Here is a 20,911-nt window from a genome sequence, read left to right as displayed (position 1 = left end):
ATATGATATTGCCATTGACGCCATCAGTTCACGCCTATGATCTTTCTCAGGACTCTCATATCTGCGGTCTCCAGTCTTTGGTCAAGTGTTTTACTTCTGACCCAGCTCTCAGATCCATAAGTTAAAACTGGTTTGAACACTGTCTTGTATACAGCTAATTTAGTGTTCTGACTAATTTCTCTCTTATTCCATATGAATTTATTCAGTTGACTTCCTACCAACCAGCTTTGCTGATTCTGTTGTCTATTTTTATATTTAATTTACCATTTTCAGTAAAAATCATGCCTAAGTAGCTGAAATGTTTCACTTGTTCCACAGGTTCTCCATTCGCAACACAGTTGACATTTTCAACGATTCTGCCTATTTTCACTGTCTTAGTCTTTTTATTGTTGACTTCATACCATATCTATTACAACAGTTATTCAATTTAGTCAGGGAATCTTGCAGACTCGTAATGGATTTATTGATAAGTATAACATTATCCGCATAAAGCAAAGAGCTGACATTAACATCTCCAATTTTGATATCATGTTTAATACTACTTTCCTTCATAATGTGATCCATATAGATAATGAATAACAGAGGGGATAATGTACATCCTTGTCTCACACCAGATTTAACATTAAACCATCTTCCGTTACTTCCGTCAATTCTAACTGCTGACTTACAACTCAAATAAAGACTAAGTATTGCTTGATATAATGCCCCATTGACACCAAATAACTGCAGCATATTGAATAGCTTCTCTCTTGGCACCTTGTCATATGCCTTTTCCAAATCGACAAAACTTAAATTCAGATCTTTGTTATATTCCCATGCTTTCTCGACTATTTGTCGTAAAGTGAAGATCTGATCCTGACAGCCTCTATTTGGCCTGAATCCAGCTTGTTCTTCACCAAGCTTTTCTTCCACAATTCTTCTCAACCGTTTCTCAAGTATACTTGCATAGTTCTTGCCAGGAACACTCAATAGGGAAATACCTCTGTAATTCTCACATTCACTTTTATTTCCCTTTTTATATACGGGTACTATGAGAGCTCTACTCCAATCATCAGGAATTCGTCCCTCTGTCCAGGCTTTCTGAACTATGCAGTGCAGCCACAGTAAGACTTTTATACCATCATACTTCCGCATTTCTGGTCAAATATCATCTACCCCTGCTGCCTTGCCACATTTCAAGCCTTTGATGGCTTTTTCTACTTCAAGTATGGATATGTATTCCTGACTGCATGCCTGGTCAGTGTTTTTTACCACTGTGCTGTCATCACTGCTTGTTTCATTTAGCAGTTTTTCAAAGTAATTACTCCATACTTCAAGGATATCTTTTTCTCCCGTTTTCATGTCACCTTTATCATCTCCGACTCCTTTTACAGCACTCTTTCATCCATTCCTAAGCTTCTTCAACAACCTCAAGAATATTTTGCCACCTTCTTGATATTTATTTTCTATATTCTTGCCGAAGTCCTTCCATGACTTTTGTTTAGCTAGTTTTACACACTGTTTAGCTTTCTTACATTTGTCTCTGTATTCTCTAAGAGATCAAGCTGACTTATTTGACAGGAACTTTTGATATGCTTTCTTCTTTTCCTTCATTGCCTCTTTAACTTCCTGTGTCCACCAGGGAGTTCTGATTTTTTTATCCAACCTCACCACATGCCTCTCTGGCAGAATCTATCAATGTTTTCTTCACAGTTTGCCACTGACTCTCCAAGGATTGATTCCTGTTCTCAAACTCTTTCAATTTTTCTTCAATAATCTTTGTGTATTTTAGTCTACAGTTCACATCTGAGAGCTGCTCAACTTTTATTCGTTTTGAAACTTTCTTAAATGTTATTCTTTTCAATATGAAATTCAATTTTATTCTGCTCAAGACTAAATAGTGATCACTTCCAATTTCAAATCCTCTGTACACTGGTGTCCTGCACCAGGGAGAAAACATCACTATCAACAATAACATAGTCAATGAGACACTTCTTATTCCTTGCCTCTTCTTTCCATGTGAATTTGTGCACATTTTTATGTTGGAACATGGTGTTAGTAATAACCAGTCCATGTCCTGAGCAGAAATCCAACAAATATTTGCCATTATTATTAGCTTTGCTCTTTTCTCCAAATTTTCCCAAAATATTTTTGTGTGTCTGACAATCATTTCCTACTCTGCTATTTAGATCCTCCCCAAGAAGGACCAACTTTTCCTTTTTCATTGTGTCAGTTGCTTTTTCTACAGCCTCAAAAAATTCTCCACTTCTACCTTAGTAGAACCTTCTGTGGGACCATAGGCACAAATAAGTCTCATTGTCCAGTTCCCCATTCTCATATTTGCCCACATTACTCTACTTGAGACTGACTGCCATTCAAGAAGATTAGCCTCATATTTTGTGTTGAATACTATGGCTACTCCTTCTTTTTCTTGATTGTCATTGCCTGAATATAACATTTTGTATTTATTGCTCAGAACGATCTCACTAGTTTGTCTTTTTTGTTTCAGTCACCCCTATTATGTCGATCTGGTACTTATCTAATACCTCAGCTAGCTCCATTTCTTTGAAATTCAGGCTTCTTATGTTGATAGTACCAATCTTTAACTCTGGTGATGTTGAGTTGGGGTTTGTTTTCAGATTTGTCCCAGTACCTGACTTTTCACTGTTCGCCCTGGTTCCCTGGCGAAAACAACGGGAGTCTTGTTTAACCGGGCGATGCCCCAGCCAGCATGAAATTTTGTCAAGTCGTACCATCATTTTTTTTATTTTGGTTTAACCAATAAGAATACAATTTGGTCGGCTAAATCCCAAATTGCCAGCCCATCCTCGTTCGTTCAGTATCCAAGTAGATACCCAACAGGGTGCACCACGAGAAGGTGAGGATTGGACATTAGGTCAGAAGCCCTGGTCGGTTCTCCGCATTCCTTTAAAGGCTATGTGAAGGTTTCCTCTCAGTTATACAGCTTTAACCCTTAGGCAGACGCATTGAAAATATCAACTGTATTGTGAATGGAGAACCTATAGAGCAAGTAAAACATTTCAGCTACTTAGATACGATTTTTAGTGAAGATGGCAAATTAAATATGGAAATAGACAACAGAATCAACAAAGTTTGTATGGTAGAAAGTAAACTGAATAAATTTATTTGAAATAAGAGAGAAATTACTCAAAACACTAATTAGTTGTATTTATTTGAACACTTTATACAAGACAAACCAATTTTAACTTATGGATTGAGAGCTGGGTCAAAAGTAAAACACTTGACGAAAGACTAGAGACAGCATAAATGAGAGTCCTGAAAAAGACTAGGGACATTAACAGATGCCATCAATGGCAACATCATATTAAAAATGAGGATATTAGGAAAGAACGACACTGTCAGCATCTAGGAATGCATCAGCAGAGCTAATCTCAGGTGGGATGGTCACTTAAACAGAATGGGCAAGGAAAGATTAGCAAAACAAGTGTCTTTGCCAAGTTCACAAGAAAAAAGACCCAGAGGAAGACCAAGAAATAGGTGGATTGATACAGTAAAAAGTGCCTTAGAAGATAGAAATATAAGATCTGATAATGTTGGAGTCTCTACAGGTAACAGATTGATTTGGAGGAAAATGTTAAATAGGAAGTTAATAATAATGTACATTTTTCATGTAGTACTATCATAATATGTACAACCCTTGAGGAATATGAGGAATTTGATGATGATGACAGGGGGCAGCATGGCTTTGTAAAAGGTACGTCATCCTACCTCAGTGATTTATTCACCTTTTATAATAAGGTGACAGCAGAATTGAATAAAAGAAATGACCACACCATGATATTAGAGGATTTTGCAAAGGCATTTGACAGAATTATTATTATATGACACCTCCAAGGAGTCCAAAGACTCATGAAGGGAGAGCACTTACTCTACAACTGTCTCCACCACCTACAGCGAACCACCACTACCATCATCGTCTACTCCAATGCCATCTACTGCCCACTAGTATTTTGTCTGTAAATTGAGTGTTCTCAAGGTCAATTTGTCTGTATGCAGGATGAAGAAGCTGAATTTCCGAGAGAAAAATCACTGCTATCTCCATATGAGATCAGCAAACTCGCCTTCAGTTTAAAAAATTCCATACAAAGATTTCTCTTGTCATAAGGAGAATCAAACTTAGGCCTTTTCCTATTGAAGGTCAGTCAGATGTCGAGGTGAATTTCAACTACTGACCTATAGATAGCCTAAGTGTCAACAACTACAGTCAACCACACAGCCAATTGAGCTAACAGACTACTGCTGGTATTAGTAAATGAAAAACTATTACTTATGTAATAGTTTTTCATTTTGTTCAAATGAAACACTATTACATAAGTTGGAACAAATGGGAATGAATATGAGACTGGTGACATGGATAAGAGGATGGGTGAGAGACAAACATCAGAGGGTGATGTACAAGGGCAGTCTGAAAAGTTCTCGGCCTCAACCATAGATAGCAACACTATTGGCAAGATTTTTTTTTTCCTAAGTTGGTACATCTGTTAAAAGCATCCATGTGAAATTGCAAGTTATTCTATCAAGTAGTTTGTTTTATACAGCTGTCTGAAGCAAAAGTGTTGCCTGTATCTCTTGAAATGGATAAAATTGAGTATCATGTAGTTATAAAATTCTTTGTAAAAGAAGTGGGCTGCAGAGTTTAAATGTGGCCATACCAGCATTGAAGAAGATACACTTTTTTGGACATCCTTCATGTGGAACACCACCAGAAATCATTGTTCAAATGCACGATATGATATTGGATGACCGGCGAGTCAAAGTGCATGAAATTGCTGACACTATAGGCATTTCAAAAGAATGTGTAGGACATATTTTGCATGAAGAATTGCAAATGAAAACGTTTTGCACAAGATGGGTGCTGCGCTTGCTCACAGCAGATCAAAAATGCAATTGCATGAAAATCTCTGAACAGTGCTTGGAGCATTTTAACAAGAATAAAACTAATTTTGTGCATCACTTTATTACTATGGATGAGACTTGGATTCACCATTACATACCAGAATCCAAACAGCAGCCAAAACAGTGGACAGAAGCCGGCTGTTCAGTGCCAAAGAAGACAAAGTCGTTCCATCAGCAGGAAGGGTCATGGCAAGATAGCATCCCAAAACATGCCATCATGTTATGGCATGCTAAAAGCATTTTGTTTATTATCTTGAAAAGGGTAAATCAATAACCGGAGGATATTATTCCAATCTTTTAACCAGACGATGAAAAAATTCATGGAAAAAGACCGGTTTGCAGAAGAAAAAATGATTAATTTACCTTTCATCAGGACAATGCACCTGCCCACAAAGATGTTTTGGCAATGGGAAAATTAAGGGATCTGCACTATGAATTGTTGGAACATCCACCCTATTCCCCAGATTTGGCTTCCTCTAACTTCTATCTCTTCCCAAAACTGAAACTCTTCTTTGCTGGTCAGTGTTTTTGTTCAAATTAAGAGGAGTATTTTGCAGATCTTACAGAGAACCACTACAGGGACGGGATAATGGCGTTGGAGCATCACTGGAATAAATGTATTAGTCTTAAGGAAGATTATATTGAAAAATAGAAATAATTTTGAAATTATAAATTCGTTTTTCATTGTTAGGCCGAGAACTTTTTAGATCGCCTTCGTATAGTGGAGTAGAATCAAAGCAAATGAGAGTGACTACTGGAGTGCCCCAGGTCTCTGTACTAGGACCACCACTCTTTAATTAGTAAAATAATCATATAGCAGAAGATTTGAAAGGGGATATTCAGATGTCTGCCAATGGTGCAAAACTAGGGAGGGACATAATTGATAAAGGTGATGTAGATATACTGCAGGATGATTTAAATAAATTGGCATTATTGACAAAGGATAATGACTGTCAATTTAATGTTGCAAAATGTAAGGTTATGCACTTCAGGTTGAAAAGGTTGCATATGTGTATCATATTGATAGTTCTAGTTTAAAGGAAATTAATGAAGTGGAGGGTGAGTGGATAGAGATATTCTATGAATGTCAGGGAAGGAGAGCCAGTTTGAGTTTATGAACATTGAAGTCTCCTGAGAAGATAATTAGACTATATGAAATCACATTCTAGGGATAATCAAAGAAGATGGCATGGTTATCTGAATAACCTCAAGCCAGAGCTGGTCACATAGGGAAATTCCACGCTTAACCTTTGGTAAAGAATGTCTGATTTGACACACTCAGAAGTTCCTTTTCTTGGCCTGCATCATGCACAATGTAGATGAATAAACTGTAGCCAAGTGAGGTTCAATTAGAATAGGAAATTGGGCTTTTATGCCTATAAGTGATGCACAACCTTTATGTTTGTATTGCTCTGGGTGTGTTGGTGAAATAATGTAAAGTGCATTTTAATATATGAAATTTTGATAACCACTAACTATGGTTATCTTTCATGGTCAATGCAAGAAACTTACAATCCAGGAGAACGTAGCAGAGGTGAAGGACCTGTACAGAAAATCCCTTACAGAGTGCTCAGACACCAATCCAAGCAAAGCCCTAACAGTGTCCCTTGTACAGCCAGACACCATCACAAGTATTCCTTACATGTTGATATGCTCTAACTCCCTCTAGGTACAAGAAGGCAGAGTAAGCGGCAGGACAAAAATTATTCGTCAATTGATTGGGAAGCTTACCGATGCATTACCACCAGGTTTGGTCCTATGCACTATATAGCAGAAACACTATACAGCTGTACCTTCAAATGTAGGGGGTGCTGGCTCTCTTACAAGCCAAATGTATTAGGCATACACAGTAATTAAAAGAAACACATATTACCCACAGTGAAAATTATTTAATTGTAAATATTTCATCCTAAGTATCTTAGGACATCATCAGTACAGTAGTTTATAGAATCTCATTAAATGTTCATAACGTGCTACAGTAGTAAAAAAAAAAAAAAAAAAAAAAAAAAAAAAAAATTAACACAATTTCCCATACTTTAGGAATAGTAAGAACGTCGTTGCGGTTTAAGTTTGGTCTGCGTAGTAGGGTGCTTCAGAACTTTCTTTGTATAAACGTTCATGTTTATATAAAGATCTATGTAAAAGTTTAGACTTTTCCCAATGAATCCTATGGTTTGGATTTTCAATTCCGTGTTGAGAGAGGCCAGATTTCTGCGGTTTAAAAAGATGAATGTGGTCTTGATGTTCCGAGATGCGTTTCTGAACAGACTTACCTGTCTGTCCAAAGTAAGATAATTTGCATGAGCATGGAATCTCATAAACGCCAGGCAACATCAAAGGTGAGAGTTCGTCCTTAGGAGAAGGTAACAAGTTGTAAATTTGGTTGATAGATTTGTAAATAGTGGCAAAATTGTATTTCTTCATAATTTTAGAAAGACGTTCTGAGATGCCTTTAACGTAAGGTATGGGAATCCTATGGACTTCTTCCTGTCTGGTTTGATGTGTGGAGAAGTGACTACTGATGATTTTTTGAGTTGTTTTAGGATTATATCCATTTAGGATGGCTGTATTTTTGATTACTTCTAATTCCTGGTTTAAAGATTCTTCAGAGGAGCAGAATTTGTGTGCTCTGGAAACTAGTGATTTAATAATGCCAGATTTCTGAGATGGATGATGAGCAGAAGAATTGTGAATGTAGCGACCTGAGAATGTAGGCTTGTGAAAGACAGACATGGCGATGGAACAGTCTTCTTTTCTTTGGATGTGTAAATCCAAAAAGGAGATACCCTGTGGAGATTCTTTTTCTAACGTAAAGTTGATGCGATAATGAAGAAGCATTATTAAATCACTAGTTTCCAGAGCACACAAATTCTGCTCCTCTGAAGAATCTTTAAACCAGGAATTAGAAGTAATCAAACATATAGCCATCCTAAATCAACTCAAAAAATCATCAGTAGTCACTTCTCCACACATCAAACCAGACAGGAAGAAGTCCATAGGATTCCCATACCTTACGTTAAAGGCATCTCAGAACGTCTTTCCAAAATTATGAAGAAATACAATTTTGCCACTACTTACAAATCTATCAACCAAATTTACAACTTGTTACCTTCTCCTAAGGACGAACTCTCACCTTTGATGTTGCCTGACGTTTATGAGATTCCATGCTCATGCAAATTATCTTACTTTGGACAGACAGGTAGGTCTGTTCAGAAACGCATCTCGGAACATCAAGACCACATTCGTCTTTTTAAACCGCAGAAATCTGGCCTCTCTCAACACGGAATTGAAAATCCAAACCATAGGATCCATTGGGAAAAGTCTAAACTTTTACATAGATCTTTATATAAACATGAACATTTATACAAAGAAAGTTCTGAAGCCCTACTACACAGACCAAACTTAAACTGCAACGACGTTCTTACTATTCCTAAAGTATGGGAAATTGTCATACAAAATTGTGTTAAATAATTTTTTTTTTTTTTTTGTACTACTGTAGCACGTTATGAACATTTAATGAGATTCTATTGTAATCATGCGCCCTAACTGTATGTTACTCCTATTATTTAAAACTACTGTACTGATGATGTCTTAAGATACTTAGGATGAAATATTTACAATTAAATAATTTTCACTGTGATTAATAGGTGTGTTTCTTTTAATTATGATTGCACCACAAGTTTCATTATTTAAAAAAAAAAAAAAAAAAAAAAAAAAATACACAGCAAGGCACACAAACTGCACTGTACATGAGAAGGAAAAAACAGAAACCAAAAACCCAACTTTCAAGGTGAAACAGTACAACAGCCACTTCATACCTCCAACAAACAGGTCAAGATGGCATTTCATTTGATTTTCTTATTCAAATCCTGATATAAATACCTTCAGGAGGTTTACAGGATATTATGATAGTACTACATGAAAAGTTTCCATCATTACCAACTTCCTACTGACAGTTTTTCTCCAAATTAATCTGTTATTTGTCACAACTGCAATATTGTCAAAACCCTACATAACAGGCAAAACCCAGAAAATACTTATGAATAGATAGCAGGTCGATGCATTCTAAAATCAGAGGTAGAATATGCACTGAACTCAGCTAAAAATGGTAAAGCCTTTGGCCATCAGGGCCAAAGGCTTTACCATTTTACCAGCTGAAATAGTAAAGTCATTAGAAGGTAACAACATTACTATATTAGTCAAGCTAATATAGTAATGGATACAGGCCTAATCCCTCAAGACTGGTTACAGTTGACCTTCATGCAACGTAAAAAAGCAAATCCGAAAACTTGCAATGACTATAGAATGATCAAGTCTAATGAGTCTTGTACTCGAAATGTTTCTGAAATTAATTCAAAAAAGAATATAAGTATCAGTGATACCCAATTTGGCTTTAGAAGTGGATTTAAAAACTCACTAAGGAATTAGTGAATTTGATCCTTTTCTTGCTGAGTACATTGCAAAAAGCAGGAAAAAAAGGAAAAGGTTTCATTTCCAATCTTTCCTTTGCATGTATGAGGAATTTATTAAAATAATGGGCAAGAAAGTAATCAGAATTTATTGTGGAAGAACTTAAAATAGCTAACTACTATTCCATAAGTGTTGACTCAACACCAGACTTGTCTCGTGTTGAAGAGCTGTCATCCTTCACTGTACGATATGTGAAAGAACATGGAACTCCTGTGAAGCGTTTCTTGCATTTCATTCCTAATGTAAGTCACAAATCTGAAGAGTTACAAGAGGTGGTTTTGCCTTCACTAAACGAGCTTGGAATTGATGTAGCAAATTGAAGAGGTCAGGCATATGATAATGCTAGTAACATATCAGGCAAGTACACAGAACTGCAAGCAAGAATTCTTGAAATAAATCCATTGGCTGAATTCACTGTGTGCTGGACATTCTCTGTCTCTAATTGGTGCTTGCGCTGCCGAATCCTGTCGGCACTCTAATGCATTTTTTTATGTCCTTCAGAAACTGTACGTATTTTTCACATCTTCAACATACTGCAGAGTGTTCTAAGAAAGCACCTGGAAACTTCTGCAAAAGTTATATGTCCTTCGCCTACTCATTGGTCAACTCGTGATGATGCCTGTCAGAATCTTCATGAGGAATGGACGGAAATAATTTCCTTCAGAAACTGTATGTATTTTTCACATCTTCAACACACTGGCGGAGTGTTCTAAGAAAGTACCTGGAAACTTCTGCAAAAGTAATCAACCAATTGAAAATGACACTACCCAGAAGAAATATACGAGATGTGAAGCAAGTGGGATTCAACGGCAACTTCAGTCAATGATGGAGGTTGGAATCATAACCTGTCTATGGGCAGGTCATGAGGGGCAGCACTTTCTGCGGGCCTAGGGGCGGGAAATACCTAAATACGCCACTGAAATAGATGAGTGAATTGATATATGTTCAGATGATAACATCATGTGATTTCTCACCTTATTTTGCAATGGTTGCAGGTTGTATGACATCGGGTACAGAAAACATGTGAAAACTAACGTTGCGGTTTCGGGGGGGGGGGGGGTTAACCACTAAATTCTGAAAACCTGTTGCATGCAATCCAATATATATATATACAGGGTGTTCGAGATAAATTTGACATATTTATAATTAATTATATTTTTCCGTAAGTTACATGTATTAACACACACTTCTCTTCATTTAAAAGTTTGGACCCTTCTTCATTCATATACAAGATGTCAGAAAGGATGGATAGCTGGAACCCACCTGAATCATGGAAGAGAATAACTTGTATCATGATGATTCGTGCCCGCCATCAAAATAAGGATATTAAGACTGCTGCCCAATGCTCCCTGAATACAGTAAAAACAATCAGGAATGAACTAGAGACTTGCAATGGTGACTACGAGGATGTAGCAAGAAGAAAGATCCCTAGCAGACGATCTGATTGCGTTCGTACAGCAGAATTCCTCGCAAATCTGCAGGAACAGGTGTTGAAGAACCCTGGCATTGGAATTCGGGCTTTGTTCGTGGAGTTGCTAACTGTAGTCAAGCCCTGGATAACAAGGGTAGCCAATGGTAGGCCGTATGTATGGCAGCAGGATTCGGCCCCTTGCCACACCTCTGGGAAAAGTCAAAAATGGTTGTCTGAAAATTTCTACGACTTCACCAGTCCAAATGTTTGGCCTCCAAACTCCCCAGACCTTAACCCCATGGATTATTTTGTATGGGGCGCAGTTGAAAAAGACACCAATCGCACTTCCAGTAATACAAAAGCCCAGTTAATGGATAAAATTAAAACAGTTTTTGCGGCCCTTCCCAGGGAGACTGTAGCATCAGCTTGTTCGAGGTTCCGAAGCAGAATTGAAGCTGTGATCGATGCTAATGGTGGTTATTTTGAGTAAATCTTGTTGATAGTATTGTAATTAACTCTGCCTGTAATGTTTTTTTGTCAATTCATTAAATTTAATAGATACAAAGAAGATTTTCTTTTTCCTTACGAAACTGTCAAATTTATCCCGAACACCCTGTATATATACGAAAACGGATGACACACTGAAACAAAACGTATATTTTCAGCTAGTCGGTACAATTATCTTAATTTGATCCAACAACTTCATCATATTTATATAATATATTTCTTTTAGTAAAAGTAATAACGTGGTCATTTATTGAAGTCAACATCGCTATTACCTACAGATGGGAGAAAAAATTACCTCACAGCTTTAATAACGAAGTACAGAACAACGACTGACATCACAGAAACGACGACATAAAACGTCCGTTTAACTGCACCGTTGTTCAAATTTGACAACCAAGGTGGAGATTGGTTTCTAGTTAACTTTGTGTCATTCAGTTCAGCATTAAGACTTGAGTCATTTTTTCTAGACTTCGGGGACTCAGTTCTCTCTGAACCATTCTGTAAAACCACAGAACCAGATTTTGAAGAATAACCTCCGGTAGGTGAGAAAAGAGTTGTGGACGGTGACGTAACTAAAGTGCTGCTGTTCACACTCATAATCAAGTTCACACTTAAAATAAAGATTAAAACTATTAAGCCGTGGTTCATTTCTAAAAGTTTATGTTTAATGCAAACTACAAAAAGTTGATAAAGCTTAAAGGCCAGCTACGAAACATATCTCCAATATACACACGTACACTGATTACAAACGACGACAGCACCCTTAACATCCAATACAACTGCTCGTGTCGATAAGTCAATAAAGATGACGTCACAGAGAGCAGAATTTATTTGGCGCCACATAACGGAATATATTAATTATGAAAAGGCTTTTCCATAAATTAACTAACGCTCTTTTTCACAATTAACAGATAAATTAAGTAATTTACTCTATCTTGAATCTTGAACCACAGATTTCATCAATAATGAATAATGTTACTTTAAATTCTCAGTATAAAATCAAATAAAATAAAGACTATTAAGCCATGGTTCGTTTCTAAACGTTAATGAAAAATCTAATGCAGAAAATAATTCAAAAGAAACTAAAATTTTTTGAACATATCTATAGAATGGATAACAGCGGACAGATCAAAACCTTGATGCTGAATACAGTGAACGGTAGAAATAGAAAAGGATAGCCAAGGCAAGAGTGAATAGATGATGTGAAAGAATTTACGGGATTTGAATCACCTGGCAATGGACAGAGAAAAATGGTGAAACAAGCGTCAAACACCAACGGGCACTGGATCCATGGACAATAATGATGAAATCTAAGAGCAAAATAAAAAACAATCAGTGTGTTTTTCTGGGGGGGGGGTACGCCTTATTGGCACCTTTATTAACAGTGAAACGTGACATAAGGATGCCGTTTCGTTATATGCTTTTTTCTTCCCTACCTGGAAGTAATTTATTTCCTACGTTCCCCATTACATACAATGCATATATCACAAGTAGATTATAAACAACTGATTAACATTTAGATTTTTGTATCAATATTAATATTTACATTTATATTTTTATATCTACATATTTTACACAATATAATTTGAATCTTGCGAGCAGTTCATATTACATTACAACGATTGGAAGTTGATTCGATGGGCAAAATTAAATAATTTTGAGTAATGCTTTTGGATTATTCTCTTTTGATGCCGGCCAATAGTTTCCTGAAGTGAGACTGTGTTGTAATAAGGGGCATCGATGGAGTCTAGTAGGTGACAGTCACAGAGTAGGTGATCGACAGTCTGTTGAAGGTGTGGAAAATATATGCAAAATAGCGAATCCTGAATATCGAATCTATTTGATGTCTTAATTTTTCATATCCCCGTAGTAGTGTTTTTAAACATGGAGAGATGGTTAGATAGGACTAAATGGCCTTGCCTACTTCCCGTATACGGGAATAAAACGACGTTACCTGATTTATTATTATTATTATTATTATTATTATTATTATTATTATTATTATTATTATTATTATTATTATTATTACGGGCAACTCCAGGGAGTCCTTAGACTCATCGAGGGAAGTCCCAAATCATGTTCATCACCACTATTCGACATTCATACAATATCTATCATACCTTGCCTTAAACTCATTCACTGTCACAGCATCCACCACAGACTCTGGCAGCCCATTCCACTCATTCACCACTCTAAAAGTAAAGACCCAGCTCTAACACCATTATTAACCACATTTTTGCCCAGTTTCCATGGATGCCTCTAGTCCTCCCACAACCAGCCCTGTTCTCAAAAATATCTTCTGAATTAATTTTATAGAAACCCTTCAGTAATTTGAATGTCTCAATCATATCTCCCCTCCTCCGCCTATCAACCAATTTTTGCAACCCACAAATCCTCAACCTGTTCTCATAAGGTTCATTCCACAGACCTGCTATCATCTTGGTCACTCACCTCTAGATCCTCTCAACCTCCTCCCCATCAAGAAGAAACCTAGGTGACCAAATCTGGGCACAGTAGTCGAGATGGGGTCTTATCAAGGCTCGATACAGAGGAACAATAACCTGCTTGTCAACGTATTCTTCAGCAACCAAGTTATTTGATGAGCTGATTTCGCCACTTTTGCAATGTGCCCCTTAAATTTCAACTCCGTATCCACCAACACTCCTAAATCTAGTGCCTCATCAATTTCCTGGAGTACGGTTCCACCAACGTATTAAACTGCTGCTAATCTTTTCATCCCAAAATTTTTAACATTACATTTTGCCACATTAAATTGACATCCATTCTCATTAGCCAACCTCCAATCTATCCAAATCATCCTGCAAGATTTTGACATCATCTGCATTCACTATTGCCCTACCCAACTTTGCATCATCTGCAAACAAATGAACTGTTCATCTTAGATCCTTTCCTATTTCATTAATGAATAAATTTAACAGCAGTGGTCCAAGAACAGATCCTTGTGGCACACCACTAGTCACACAGGCCGTCTTGTGGACCCTACTCCTGAATAAACTACTCTCTGATATCTCTCCATCAACCACCCTCCTATCCATCTCACCAACCCTATAGTCATCCCCATATGCTGGAATTTACTGATTAGAATTCCACGTGGTATCCGGTCAAAGCCCTTGGCAAGGTCCAGTAGTATCACTCTAAACCCACTACCCTTATCCAGTTCAGCCGTCACTGTGTTATAAAACGTCAGCAAGTTACTGAAGCATGACCTACCCTTCGCAAAACCGTGCTGTCCCCGATAGTATCCAATTTTCATCTATCCAATCTTGCATTTTCCTGTCGACTATTTTCTCCAAGACCTTGATAATGATTCCTGATATGCTGATAGGCTGGTAATTTTCAACAGCAGCGTTGGAACCAACTTTATGCAGCAGAACTATTTTCCCCTCTTTCCACCCCCTTGGGACTGACCCAGACCCGAGGCTCAAGTTAAACCAAATGGTCAAGGGCACCGACAATTCTTTAGCTGCTTCACGTACGACACGAGCTGGTATACCATCCAATCCCACAGATGTATTGACATTGAGGTTTTGTAATAGACTATTTACCTCTACTTCATTCATCCCAATTCTAGTATAAGCTGTTGGTTCTTCCATTCCTGCAATGTTCCCACCTGGATGATATACTCTTGCAAAGTGCTCGCTCAGTAATTCCACTATATCGACTGATTCGGTTACCTCCCTACTCTCAGCATTTTTTAAAATCATTCTGCCATGAACATTTTTCCTTTTACTTGCAACATATTGAAAAAACTGTTTGGAATTCTCTTTAGCCTGCATGGCCAATTTTCTTTCGTAATCCGCTTTTTCGTTTCTTACTACCCATGTTACCATCCTGTCCTGAACTTTATACTGATCCTGCGCTTGCTGGTCACCTTTCTCCTTAAATTCCCTCCACAATTGTATCTTTTTTTGCAGCTCAAACTTAATAGTGTTATTCATCCATTTAACCCCCTGCTTGATTTATTATTCGGACTCTTGGCATACAGTCAACCATTGCCTCCTGAAACACTTCTTAACGACCTCCCATGCTCTATCAACATCCAGCCCTTCCAGTTTTACATGCCATGGCACTGAGCCAAGCACACTCCTAAGCTTGTTATACTTACCAGCCCAATAATTCCACACGTACCCTGTCTTAATTGCAAATTCCACTTCTTTAGCCACCTCTCAAGTCATGACCTTATGCTCACTCTCACCAATTGGTGGCAACATGGTCATGTTCGTTACAGCTTCTCAGATGGAATTACTAGGTCAAGCACTCTCTTCCCCCCTGGTATTTTCCACTACATGCTGTCGCAGATAGTTGTCCCTTAATAACCGCATAAAATTCAATTCCTTCCTCCCATGTGCCCTCTCCTCTTTCCAGTCAATGTTAACATAATTGAAATAACCCATAATTATTACCTTCCTTCCACTCATTTCTTCTATTTGCCTATGCATACTATCCTGACCATCTATTCCATCACCTGGTTTATAGCAGCACCCAATTGTATATTTTGTTCTGCTAGCCTCTATCTCACATCAAATAACCTCAAATGTTCTCTTTTCTCTATCCTGTAGTTCAACTTCCATACTCCTTGGCTGAAACTCATCGGCTATCATCAATAACACTCCCCTCCCTTTTTATTCTCCCTGTAACTCCTGAACAGGCTATACCCATCACATTCGATCCCACTAGCTTTATCATCTTCTGTCAGCCATGTTTCACTAATACCAATAACCTGTGGCCCGGAAGTGCCAACCAAGGCCAAAAACTCTTCCTTCTTGTTCCTGATACTCCTGGCATTAGTGTACATGAATTGCAGAAGCCCATTCGTCCCATCCCTACTTTGATGCCTTATACTAACTACCCCATTCTGATTTGTTGTCCTTCGTACTCGCTCGGCATATTATACTCATTCATACACTCAACTGCCTCCCTAAAGTCTGCATATCTACTCCCCCCTCCCTTAATAAATCTAGTTTCCCTGAGTCTGTACAGCCACTTCCACATCATTCATCAACACTTTTTCAAGCCTCCGTACACCAAATCCATTCAAATGTAACCAATCCATCTTATATAAGTCCTTTCGCCCATCGAACTCACTCCACGCATCCACAAATTCCACACCACTCTCCATGCATAACCCACGCATAAAGTCATTGGCAATTATGGCCCTCCTTCTAAACACTTCGCTGTCATACCGCGGTAAGATACTCACCATCCTAACTCTCTCACTCTTCTCTTTTGCTAGCTCAAACAACTCCCTCACATCCTCTATTATTTTCATTTTGTCCTCTTTCAAATCATTCGTTCCTGCCACGATTATCATCTCTTTCACCCTCTGTTTTTGCAATCGAATAGATTCGCTGACGTCCTTTATGTTCGCACCCGGCTGGTACGACTTCCTTAAACTCTCAACTATCACACCTCTTAATAGCGAATCTCCATACAGCAATCGCTCCTTCATTTTATTTACATGTACGAACATTCTATTATTTTTCGTAACAGACTTTCGCCGTTTATTAGTCGTACGTTCAGCACACATTTTTCCATATGCTCCAGTTGCTCTGTATATCGCTCCGTCTAGTTCTGATACTTGGAATGAATTCTTTTGTTTTGGTGATCCGTTTTTAGGTGTTTTCCATTCTTCCCATAAGTTTAGGCTTATTTCTTCTGCCAGTGTTTTTATGTCTGATTTTGGGTATTTGGAGAACTTGTTTCTAACCATTCGTTCATAGACCTTTTTTTAGCCAGCTGATTGGCGCTCTCGTTTCCTGTTACCTCAGTATGCGCTTTCATCCAGCAGAACTTAATTTTCCATCCCTCTAGAATGAGATTCCTTACAGATTTCGTGTCTGCTTTATTAACGCTAGCTGCTTGTTTTGGTTTTTTTATGCAGTCAATAGTGCATCTACTGTCATTGTAAAATGTTGCGGTCTTTTGATGTGAGATTTTGAGTTCTAATTTCCGGAGATAAGTGAATGAATAAAGTATAGAAAGTTGTTCTGCTTGGTTGTTTAAACAGAGGGGGATGCAGTTTAAAACAGCGTTCTTGTATAATGGAGTGTTAGTAATATACTATGACCGAACAATCGGTTTCCATACAATAGCGAAGTGGAAGTTCGTAGTGGTTTGGATTAACGTTAGCATATCCGTTCTATCTTCCGGAAATGACTCGTAAGAACGCGAGCTGCCTCGAAAGATATTGTACTGTTTTCCTATACTATTAATATGTCTATAAATTGTTGAGCTCTATCTAACTTTTGGTGATTTTCTTAGATTTTAGTGCATTTTTCCAACTGGATGCAACATGCTATAGTATAGATGATAGTATCGATAGAAGGTTTACAATTTGCAACGTGTGGGATATGCATGTTGAAGTTAACTTTTTTGTCTATTGTTACACTAGGGATTTTAACTCACTGACTAGCTCTAGAACTTCCCTCTTAATGAAGATTGTTAAAAGTTGTTTTGTTTATTTGTATTTTAATGTGTCCACGTAGTTAGCCTAGTGGTCATGCACTTTGCAACCATATGCCTCGGGAAAGAGTGTCGTAGGTTCGATTCCCGTCGACGACGTGAGGAGTTTAAGGATCTGCCATAGCCAAGTTAGCCGGTCTTGTGCGTGGAGAGTAGGGTTTTTTACACCAGGTTATCTGTGTTTTTTAATCCCGCAAAACGGCCTCGTGAATACACAGGCTAATCTTAGGATATAGTACGGCAAGGAAGGCACCGGGAAACCACCTTGCTCATAATCATTTCCCTAGTATAGTAGCATATAACTACCTCCACAAGCCGAGAGAGAATGCTGAGAGAATAGAATAATGGTTCGATGTGGAGCAATTTTGACTTGGTGATGTCGAAAGTAACTTTTTTTCTCACGACCTACTCCACAATTTTAAAAAGTTCTTTGTTGGCTGTTAGTGTAAACCAGGCATGGGCAACCTTTCCTAGTTCGGGGGCCAAATTATTATTCTGTCTCAGAGTCAAGGGCGGACCAAATTATTAAATCTTCTTCTTCTTCTTCTTCCTAACATGGAATTTATGCCCAGTGCCCTGTTCTGGTCTCATACAATCTCTTTCTTGGTCTTCCGATTCTTCTTATTCCACTTATTTTGTATCTGTAAAATTTCTTATATTTTTTATAGATTTTAAATCGGTTAATATTTTTGGTAGTCTGCTGTATAAATACAGTATAAACAAAAATGTTCTAACCATTTTTGTTTATACTGTCTTATGTAGTAATTAATTGGTTTTATTTTCAGGAACTGTAAGATTTCTTCATTTGTTTTGTGGTTTCACTTGGTATATCCAGGTGTTTTTCTGAGGAACTTCATTTCTGCTGTTTGAATTCGTTTTTTATCTTTTCTTTTCATGGTCCATGTTTCGCTTCCGTAGAGTAGAGTTAGTTTTGACAAGACATTATATAGTCTGATTCTAGTGTGTTTTTGTACTAGGAATGGCTTAAATATATTATTTATTATGCCATTTACTTTGACAAAGTTTAATATTTTAGTGTCTATGTATTTTTCTTCTTCTTATGATAGATCACATCCCAAGTATCTGAAAGTGCTTACTTGTTCTAGTATTTTATTATCTATCAATATTTTACTTCTTATTGAGTTTTCTCCTTTGAATGCCATTATTTATGTTTTTTCTGTAGATATTGTCATATTGTATTGCTTTAAGATATCATTTAAGGATCTTCGTAAGTCATCTTCTGATGTAGATAATACTATTTGATTATCTGTAAATAGTAGTGTATCTATCTTCATTTGCGGGGTTATTTGTATACCAAATGGGTTATGCTGTTTCCAGATTGTTAATATTTCATTTATATATATATATATATATTGAAAAGCAGAGGTGAGAGGGTACATCCTTGTCGTACTCCTCTTGATATGTCTTTCCATTCTGAGATGTGTTCTAATTTAGCTGCTATTTTATTTCCTGTATATATTTCTTGAATAGATTGTAAATGTTGGTTTAGTATGTTTAAATCAATTTTTGTCGACTAATTTTGTCAAAAACTTTTTCATAATCAATAAATGCCACGTGTGTTTCTTTTTGAAATTCTCTTCTCTTTTCTATTAATAATTTTAAAGTAAAAATTGGGTCTATGCAGGATCGGCCTTTTCGAAAACCATTTTGTTCTTCTAGTAATTTGTCTTCTACAATGCGGCTTAGTTTCTCTTTTAATATTCCTGCATATATTTTATATCCTGTATTCAGCAGGCTAATTCCCCTATAATTATTGCAATTGTCTTTATTTCCTTTTTTATAGATTAAGATAACCAGTGCTTTTTTTTCCAAGAGTTAGGGGTTTTTCTGGACATCCAAACCATATTAAAAATTTTCAGAAGTCTTTCATTAAATTTTTCATCTGCATTTTGTATAGTTTTATATTTATATTGTCTTCTCATGGTGTTTTCCTATTTTTCATCTTCTTTATTATATTTTTCAGTGCTAACATTGTGATATTTTCTATTAGGTCATTCTTTGTCGTATTAAATTTTATTTCATTGTGCTCATCTGTCCAGACATTTTGGAAATAGTTCACCCATTTTTCTAAATCTATTGTTTGTATTTTTATCTTATCTTTTATTTCTATATTCATGTATTTTATTACTTTATAGGTTTTGGGTTGTGGCATAAATAAATCCTTTTCTAGTTCTGTTACGAAATTGTTCCATCTTTCTCTATGTTTTTTCCTTACTTCTCGTTTTGCAATTGCATTATTTCTTTTATAGTCTATTTCTGCTTCTATTGTTATGGAATTTAGCCATTTCTGGTAACTGTCCTTTTTGGTTTTTATTATATTTTCTATTTCTTTGTTCCAGTCTCGTAGTCCTCTTTTTTCTAATCCATTTGTGCTTTATTCCTAAGGTTTCTGTTGCTGCTTTTTGCGAGAATTTGTTTCAAATTTTTCCATTCATCTTCTATGTCACTTGATTCATGTTTGGTTTCTGTTTTTAAGTTTGTGCATTTTTGATATTGTTGTCTAACTTGAGGATCCTATAATGAAGAAATTTTGTAGCTTGGGTGGTAAGAATTTTCAATTCTATGTGTTTTTAGCCACTTTGGTTTAAAACGAATTTTTGCTGATACCATATAATGATCAGAGTTTATTTCAAAGCCTCGATATGCTCTTACGTCTAAAATTAGCTCCGCTAATTTAAAATTTCTGATAACGTAATCAATTACTGATTTGTATCCTCTGGCTGACCAAGTATATTTATGTATTTCCTTGTGTTTAAACATTGAATTCATTATTCTCATAATATTATAAATGAGAAAATCACGCAATCTGCAACCATTTTGATTACATGTATCTTCGCTAAATTTACCTATGTTTGTTTTGTATTTTTTGTTTCCTATTCTGGCATTTAAATATCCTGCTAGCAGTAAATAGTCAGTTTTGTTGGCATTCTGTAATTCTTTATAAAATATATTACTCTTTTCTTCTTTTCCCTCTTCTGGTGTATATACTCCAATTATTGTTATGTGGCCTCTTAATGCCTTGAGTCTAATTTCTAATAGTCTTTCATTCAAATAATTGCAATATACCACGGCGCTTGGCCGCACGAAGGAAGACTTCGTTTC

The 20,911-nt window shown here is 36.8% G+C and overlaps 1 protein-coding gene across 2 annotated transcripts in view; it reads right to left on the bottom strand.

Annotated features, from left to right (window-relative positions):
* Positions 1 to 12,059, bottom strand: part of LOC150099703 (uncharacterized) — a 64,229-nt gene extending 52,170 nt beyond the window's left edge. For both annotated transcript variants that reach the window (XR_016549361.1, XM_090403855.1), the window contains exon 1: positions 11,601 to 12,059. Coding sequence is in view for 1 of the 2 variants with exons in the window: in XM_090403855.1 (XP_090259981.1) it covers positions 11,601 to 11,953 (353 nt within the window). In the remaining variant the exon portion in view is untranslated. The remainder of the gene's footprint in view (positions 1 to 11,600) is intronic.
* Between the last annotated feature and the right edge of the window lie 8,852 nt (positions 12,060 to 20,911).

Source organism: Typopeltis vanoorti, chromosome 14 (assembly GCF_054136105.1).
Source record: "Typopeltis vanoorti isolate ZY-2024b chromosome 14, IOZ_Tvanoo_1.0, whole genome shotgun sequence".
Taxonomy (NCBI): Eukaryota; Metazoa; Arthropoda; class Arachnida; order Uropygi; family Thelyphonidae; genus Typopeltis; species Typopeltis vanoorti.
Note: the sequence above shows the minus strand (reverse complement) of the source record. Positions and strands in the feature narration are given on the sequence as shown.